The sequence below is a fragment of the Prionailurus bengalensis genome, chromosome D1, assembly GCF_016509475.1.
Source record: "Prionailurus bengalensis isolate Pbe53 chromosome D1, Fcat_Pben_1.1_paternal_pri, whole genome shotgun sequence".
NCBI lineage: Eukaryota > Metazoa > Chordata > Mammalia > Carnivora > Felidae > Prionailurus > Prionailurus bengalensis.
In genome coordinates this window covers 60504195-60512768 of record NC_057346.1, presented here as the reverse complement: position 1 = coordinate 60512768, position 8574 = coordinate 60504195, and the positions used below count along the sequence as shown (strand labels likewise).

General features: G+C 37.8%; 1 protein-coding gene across 1 annotated transcript; it reads left to right on the top strand.

Annotated features, from left to right (window-relative positions):
* The first annotated feature begins 689 nt into the window (after window positions 1-689).
* LOC122483412 (putative olfactory receptor 52P1) lies at window positions 690-1637 on the top strand. Its single transcript, XM_043580415.1, has one exon. It carries the CDS (start codon window positions 690-692, stop codon window positions 1635-1637), a length of 948 nt encoding a protein of 315 aa, XP_043436350.1.
* Window positions 1638-8574: the final 6937 nt, after the last annotated feature.

Below are 8574 nucleotides of genomic sequence, written 5' to 3'. Positions count from 1 at the left end.
CATGATCTCACCTGTTTCACACAGAAACCTATGACAAGCACAGGATTCTAGTACTAACATAAGCCAGGCAATGTTACAGCTTTAGCAGACTACATGAGACTCAGCCTTTCACCGTGTGTTTGTTGTTCTGAGCCTCATCTGTGAACAACCATGGGCTCAGTGGCTTGAAAAACCCATCCAAAAACACCCCCCCTCTGCTTTCTCTTATCTCTCAGTCTTGATCTTCCCATCTTGAAAAGTAACCACAAATCAAATGTGCCTGACCTTTGATTTTTATATTATTTTATTGTCACATAGGCAGATCAGAAGAAAATAAGAGTACAAGGCAGAATTGGGTTCACAGGCATAGAAGATTCTCCATGGTGAGGATGAGTAACAAGAGTGAGTTCTACAACCATGTCACTCACCCTACAGCCTAGCCTAGACATTGTTGAATCAGACTTAAGTGGAAAGGCTCCTCTGATCCCTGGTAATGATAAATTCACCTCCTGCCATGCATCACTTCCCAATGCTATACAACCTTCTTATCCTGGATGTTTTTTATGAGATCTAACTCAAATTTTTTCTGCTATCCTTTCAGTTTCAGCCACAGAATAAGAATGAATCCCAATGGCTTCATCTGTCAGGGCTTCCTAGGGTTCAGAGCAGGGCAGTAAGGTCTTCTCTACCTACCCTACCTGAACCTGACCATGCATTTCACAAACCACAGCCATCAGAACCCAAACTCTTTTCTGCTCATGGGAATTCCTGGCCTGGAGGCATCCCACTTTTGGATTGCATTTCCCTTCTGCTCCATGTATGCCCTGGCAGTGCTTGGCAACATGGCAGTGCTGCTGGTGGTGCGATCAGAGCCTGCACTGCACCAGCCCATGTACCTGTTCCTATGCATGCTGTCCATCATTGACCTGGTGCTCTGCACTTCTACTGTGCCCAAACTCCTTGCACTTTTTTGGACAAATGCTACTGAGATTGACTTTGGGGCCTGTGCTACTCAGATGTTCTTTATCCATGGCTTTTCAGCTGTTGAATCTGGTATCCTGTTAGCAATGGCCTTTGACCGCTACTTGGCCATCTGCCGGCCACTGCACTATGGGTCATTGTTGCCCCCAGAGGCTGTGGGAAAGCTGGCAGCTGCTGCTGTGTTTCGTGGCTTGGGCCTCATGACCCCACTCACATGCTTATTGGCAAGGCTGAGCTACTGTAGCCGAGTGGTGGCCCACTCGTACTGTGAGCACATGGCTGTGGTAAAGCTGGCTTGTGGGGGTACACGGCCAAACAACATCTATGGCATTACTGCTGCCACGCTAGTTGTGGGCACAGATTCCATCTGCATCACTGTCTCCTATACACTAATCCTCCGGGCTGTATTAGGCCTCTCCTCCAAAGAGGCAAGAGCTAAGACCTTTGGCACTTGTGGCTCCCACCTGGGTGTCATCCTTCTCTTCTATACACCAGGGCTCTTCTCATTCTACACTCAGCGCTTTGGCCAGCATGTGCCCCGGCACATCCATATCCTCTTGGCTGACCTCTACCTTGTTGTACCACCCATGCTCAACCCCATCATCTATGGCATGAAGACCAAGCAGATCCGGGATGGGGCCCTCCGACTGCTGAAGCGGGGCATTGTTCAGTCTTAAATCTCCAACCCCACCCTAGAACCTTGTCTTCTTCCTTTAGGTTTGGGCAATTGTTGGAGTGGGCCATTGGGAATATGTAGCCACCAGTTAAACTGTGAGCCAGAATGGGGCAATTGGAGGTTCCTCACACCTTCGTCTGTCCCTGGAATATACATTCTACCCGCTATTCCCACGGTGAGAGCTGTTCCATGAACACAGCCTTGAGAGAGTAAGGTATTGTTGAGCCCATCTGGCCAGTATACATGACTGAACCCAGTTAAGACCTCTCTATAAACTTTTAAGATTTGACAGGTGGGTACTTGGGGTCACTAACACAAATCTCATAAGTTCCCTTGCTTTTTAAACCTGCCACCTACACATCTGGAGTGGCCTGCCTCTTGCATTGGTCTCCTCTTGTCCTCTGTGTATGAGGGCCAGTTTGTGAGCCAATGGTAATTTTTAAGAGACCAGTGGTTCCCAGCATGGTGGAGAGAGAAGCCCACACTCAATAGTATCCTTACTTTGATAAGGAGATAAGTAGCACAAGTCTGAAGGATGAGGAACCATTAGGTATTTCCCATTTGTGATGTAGATATGATTACAAAGCCTAGGGATCCCATGTTTATTGGGAAACATGGTCACCAAGCTGATGATCACCTCCCAGGGAATTCCACACTGCTGTTCTGACAGGACTCCTCCCTTCTAGGAGACCTTGATAAAATAAAAAAGATAAGACTCACAGTCTGACAAGAAGAAATAACCTTCATCCACAGTCAGGTGCTCCTACCCTGATATGGATACATGCATGCCTCCCTCAGTGAACTCTCAGTTTGACAGGAGAAACACACAGAATTAGAGAAACAGAAATGGAGACCTAGCACTCAGCAATGGGCTTTGGGAAAACTGTGCCTGCTGTACAGAAGAATAAGCAACAAGGTATAATGTCAATCTAGGAAGGTTCTCTGGAAGGTGAGAATTTTCATCTTTTTTACTGAGTATACACTATGTTAAAATCTAGGTATGGACATGATATGGTCAAAAGTGCTCATGGAGACTTTTCACTGTTGGAGGAGACCTACATATAGGAGACAACAGCAAAACCAAATAAGTTAAGCCAAATTAAATGAATATTAGGATAAGCACAGAGACAATGGGTACTGAGTAAGGACATCTAACTTGTTCAGGGGAAAAGAGGTCTTAGGACCCACCTCATCTCATTCCACTTCTACCCAAATAGGAAAGGCTGCTTTCTCAGAAGCCTTCAACCACACCTGAGTGTGAGGTGTGGGAACAAAGTCTCATACTTGATGACTCAAGTCTGATATCCTTAGTCTTTTCTTCTAGTCTGTGGGGTGGCCATGTGGAGCTGCCACCAAGCCTCAAAGGTCCAGGGAAAAGACCAAACCCCTTCTTCAGAGATGAAATAGAGAAAACATTCCAATTTGACCTACCGAGCAGGTTTTTAAAAATGAAAGTGATGGCTGTGATTTAGAAGGTCCATTAGGATCCAGAGTTCTCAGTCTCTGGTTCTGACATCTGTGCTCAGACTCTACAGGCAGATTGATAGGTATTTAATAGGTATTTGGCTCCAGGGTAAAGCATTTTAGTAAGCTAGGAAAGAGCTTACAAAGGAGAAGGCCACTAGCAGGCTCAAGAAGACCTAGGTCATCAGAACTTCATCTAGTTACAACAGTGGATTAGTTTAACACTCTTCAGTGCCTCAGGAGGATGTACGTTGTCTTATTACAGTCCCATAACCATCTGATGAGCACATAACTACCCCCCCCCTTTATAGAGTCAGAAGATTAGGAAGGTAATAACTTGTCCAAGAAATCAAATATCAGAGCCAGGGTTAAATCTCTTTAATTCTAAATTCTGTGGTTTTTACTCTTTACCAGGTGAGTTCCTATAAATCTACACGCTGAGACCAAAAATCTAATAAGATCTATTCTTTTCTTAACATCACTGACTTTTCTGAGAATATGCAATATGCTAAGCACCATTCTAGGAATTGGAAATATAATGATGATTCAGGAAAATAAATCCCTGGTGACAGATTGAATAGGAGACATCTGCAAACCCACCACTACCACCCTATCCCATGCAACATACTCTCAGTGACTTCCAAGTTAACATAATAGTTCTTCCTTCACTCAAGGGCTCAGCACACACAAAATTAGTAGTTTTAATTTACGCATAAACATCCCAGGTTTCCAGACAACTAGAGACCACAGAATGGCCAATAAATTCTAGTCCCCAGGATATTTAATTCAAATTAGGGGGGAATCAAGGAAACCAGCTACACTGTATTTGGGACCATTGGTTACAATTGGATTTATTTTTCCCAAACTATTCTTTAATGAGATATAATTTACCTAAAATAAAATGCATATGTTAAGTATATAGTTAGATGATCTCTGACAAATGTGTGCATCAGTATAACTACCACCTTAATCAAGATACAGAGCATTTTTATAATCCCAGAAATTTCCCTTGTGTTCTTTCCAGGTAATACCCTTAGGGCTCACCCACTGAGAAAACCACTGTTTGATTTGGATTACCTTGTATCAAACTTACTGTTCTAAAAGTTCATATAAGTGGAATGATACATATTCTATGCGTCCAACTTCCTTGACTTAACATGTTTTTTTGTTTTTATTAATAATTTTATTAATTTATATCCAAGTTAGCATATAGTGCAACAATGATTTCAGGAGTAGATTCCTTAATGCCCCTTAATCATTTAGTCCATCCCCTCTCCCACGACCCCTCCAGCTGTTTGTTCTCTATATTTAAGAGTCTTTTAGGTTTTGTCCTACCCCCCCCATTTTTATTGCTTCCCTTCTGTTCATGTTTTGTATATTAGAGTCCTCATATGAAGTCATGTGATATTTGTCTTTCTCTAATTTCGCTTAGCATAATACCCTGTAGTTCCATACACGTAGTTGCAAATGGCAAGATTTCATTCTTTTTGATTGTCAAGTAATACTCCATTTTATTATATATATATATTATATATATATATATATATATATAATATATATATATATATACCACATGCATCTGTACGCCACATGCATTTTTATCCATGCATCTGTCTATGGACATTTGGACTCTTTCCATACTTTGGCTATTGTTGATAGTGCTGCTATAAACATTGGGGTTCATGTGCCCCTTCAAAACAGCATACCCGTATCTCTTGGATAAATACCTAGTAATGTAATTGCTGGATTGTAGGGTAGTTCTATTTTTAACTTTTTGAGGAACCTCCATACTGTTTTCCAGAGTGGCTGCACCAGTTTGCATTCCCACTAGCAGTGCAAAAGAGATCCTCTTTCTCCACATCCTCGCCAACATCTGTTGTTGCCTGAGTTGTTAATGTTAGCCATTCTGACAGGGGTGAGGTGGTATCTCACTGTGGTTTTGATTTGTATTTCCCTGATGATGAGTGATGTTAACCATTTTTTCATTTGTCAGTTGGCCATCTGGATGTCTCCTTTGGAGAAGTGTCTATTCATGTCTTTTGCCCATTTCTTCACTGGATTATTTGTTTTTTGGGTGTTGAGTTTGATAAGTTTTCTATAGATTTTGGATACTAATTCTTTATCTGATATGTCATTTGCAAATATCTTCTCCCATTCTGTTGGTTGCCTTTTAGTTTTGCTGATTCTTTCCTTCGCTGTGCAGAAAGAAGCTTTTTATTTTGATGAGGTCCCAATAGTTCATTTTTGCTTTTGTTTCCCTTGTCTCCAGAGACATGTTGAATAAGAAGTTGCTGCGGGTTGGCTCAACATGTTTTTGAGGTTCCTTTGTATTTGTCTGCATCAGCTGTTAATTCTTTTTTATTGCTGATATTCCATTGCATGAATACATCAAAGTGTAACTATTTGGGGACACTTGAGTTGCTTTCTTTCTTTTTTTTTTTTTTTTGCTATTATAAATATGCTATGAATATTAAACTAAAATTTCTGGGTTGTAAGTGTATGTTTAATAGAACCTGCCAAATGGTTTTCCAAAGTAATTGTACCATTTTATACTGTCATGAGTGATGTATGACACTTGGTTGTTCCACATCCTGATCAACCCTGTAAACTATCATTCTTTATTATTTTACCCATTCCAATATGTATAAAATAGTAATTTGTGGTTTCAATTTGCTTTTGATGACTGACGTTGAGCAATATTTTATACACTTAACTGTTCATGCATATACCTTCTATGAAATGTCTGTTAATGTTTTTTGTCCACTTTTATTGAATTTTTTTGTTTTGATTATACTATTTATATATTCTGAATACAAGTCGTCTGTCATAAACATAGTGAAAATATTGGCCAATTGTGTGGGTTTGCCTTTTGATTTTCTTACTAGTCTCCTTTGATAAAAAGAAATTTTAGTTATGATAAAATTAACAATCTTATTCATGGTTAGTACTTTGTTTTATAGATTAGCTTTTAATTTTAGGTCTGTGATCAAACACAAATTATAATTATATATGGTGTGAAGTAGAGATCAAGATTTATTTTTTCATTTATGGATATTCAGTTTCAGAATTTGTTGAAAGACTCTTCTCAAAATTGCCTTGACAACTTTGCCAAATATCAGTCAACTTTTTATCTATGAATGTATTTCTGAATTTTCTTCTCTCTTTTGTTAATCTATTCGACTATCATATAAATCTTATATCCTCATATCAACACTGTCTTAACTTTATTATAAGTCTCGAAAGGAGGTAGTGTAAGTCTTCCAACATTATACTTCCACAGTGGTTCTGGCTGTTCCATGTTCTTTACATTCCTATATATGTTTTGAAATCAATTTGTTAGAAATCATATCAAAACCCTAGCAATAATTTTTGTAGAAATTATTTTTTTCAGATTCATACTGGCTAGGATCTCTGATACAATATTCAATAGAGTTAAGCAAACATCCTTGCTTTGTTTCTGATCTTAATTATGGTAAATTGAATACTTTCCTAAGTATCATGCTAACTGTAGGTTTTTCAAAGGTTCCCTTTACCAATTGTTGAAAGTTATTCTCCAGATGATGTTGAATTTAGTCATCATATTTTTTTCATATACTTAGGTGATCACATGATTTTTCTCCTTCATGCTATTAATGTAGTGTACTAATTGACTTACTTTTAAGTGGTAAACTACCTTGCATTCCTGGAATAAACCCCACTTGGTCATGATGTGGTACCATATTTGTATATTGCTGGAATTAGTTTGTTAATGTTTTGATAGAGATAATTGTGTCTATGTTCATGACAGATACTGATCTTTTAAGTTTCTTGTAATTTTCTTGTCAAGTTCTTATATCAGGGCTTTTTTTTTTACTCATAAAATGTAATAAAGTGTTCCTTATTGTTCTGTTTTCTGAAAACATTCATGTAACATTTATTCCTTAAACATTTGATACAATTACACAGGAAAGAAATCTGGATCTGAAGTTTCCTTTTTTTTTATTTTACATTTATTTTTCTTTAATGTTTATTCATTTTTGAGAGAGACAGAGCATGAGTGGGGGAGGAGAAGAGAGAGGGAGGCACAGGATCCAAAGCAGGCTCCAGGCTCTGAGCTGTCAGCACAGAGCCCGACGCAGGACTCAAACTCACGAACTGCAAAATCATGACCTAAGCCGAAGTCAGACACTCAACTGACTGAGCCACCCAGGCGCCCCTATTTTATATTTAATTCTTAATGAATTCTATCAAATGTTCTATTTTCATAATCTTCCCACTTCGTCTAGATTCTCAAAGTAACAACTGTTAAACCAACATATGTATAAAATTATTTATAATATCCCCTTATAATCCTTTCAATTCTGTAGGACTTGTCACCACTTATTCTATTAGTTATTTGTGTTTGTTTTGTCCTGTTTTGTCATGTGGGGGGTGGGGAGAGGAGGTGTATCAATTTTATTTTTAGAACCAGACTGTGGTTTTGATGATTTTTCTTTTTTCTCTATTTGTTTTTCTTTAATTTCTACTCTTTATTTCCATTCTTCTATTTACTTTGGGTTTAATAGTCTATTCTCTTTCTAGTTTCTTAAGGTGGAAACTTAGACCATTGATTTTAAACATGTTTCCTAATTAAAAAAAAAGAGTGTATGTATAAACTCTCCATGCTTTGCTTTAGCTGCATTCCACAAATTTTGATATGTTCTGTTAAAAAATTTTGTACTATTTAATTTCCCTTATGACTTTTTTTTGCGACCCATTGGTTATTTTAAGTGTGTTGCTTACTTTCCTAGTATTTAGTGATTTTTCTATATTATTTATTACTATTAATGTATCATTTAATTCCATCATGGTTGGAAAACATACACTGTATCTCAGTCCTTCAAAATGTATTCACACTTCTTTTATGGCCCTTTATATGGTCTATCTGGGTGAATAGTCCATGTGCACTTAAAATGTTCCTGCATATTTGGAGTGTGTTTTAGGATTATCACTTAGGTCAAGTTGATCAATGATCAACTTTATCATATTAAAGATTTTTTTATCTGATTCTTCTGTCAGTCACTGATGCAACTGTTAAAATCTCTAACTACAGTTGTGGATTTCTCTATTTTTCCTTTTATTTCTGTCAGTTTTGCTTTGTGTATTTTGTAGCTTTGTTATTAGGTGCATACAAATTTATAATTTTTATATATTCTTGATGAATTGACACTTAACATTGTGAGTAGTAATCTGCATTTAAGTCAATTTTGCTGATATTATACAACCTATGTTCTGCTTAAATTGTATAGTACATTTTCTATCTTTTTACTTTTAAACTTCAAGTGGCTTTATATTTAGTTAACTATAAAGAGCATAAGTTGGGCCTTGATTATGCATCTAGTCTGATAAATTCTGCGTATTAACTGGAATATGTAATCTGTTTACTTTTAATGTTATAATATACTTAAGTCTATCTTACTATGTGTTTTGTATATGTCTCTTGTATTCTTTGTTCC

Bases quoted from the DNA above. Each gene is read 5' to 3' on its own strand.
- LOC122483412 (XM_043580415.1), top strand. From the start codon at position 690: ATGCATTTCACAAACCACAGCCATCAGAACCCAAACTCTTTTCTGCTC.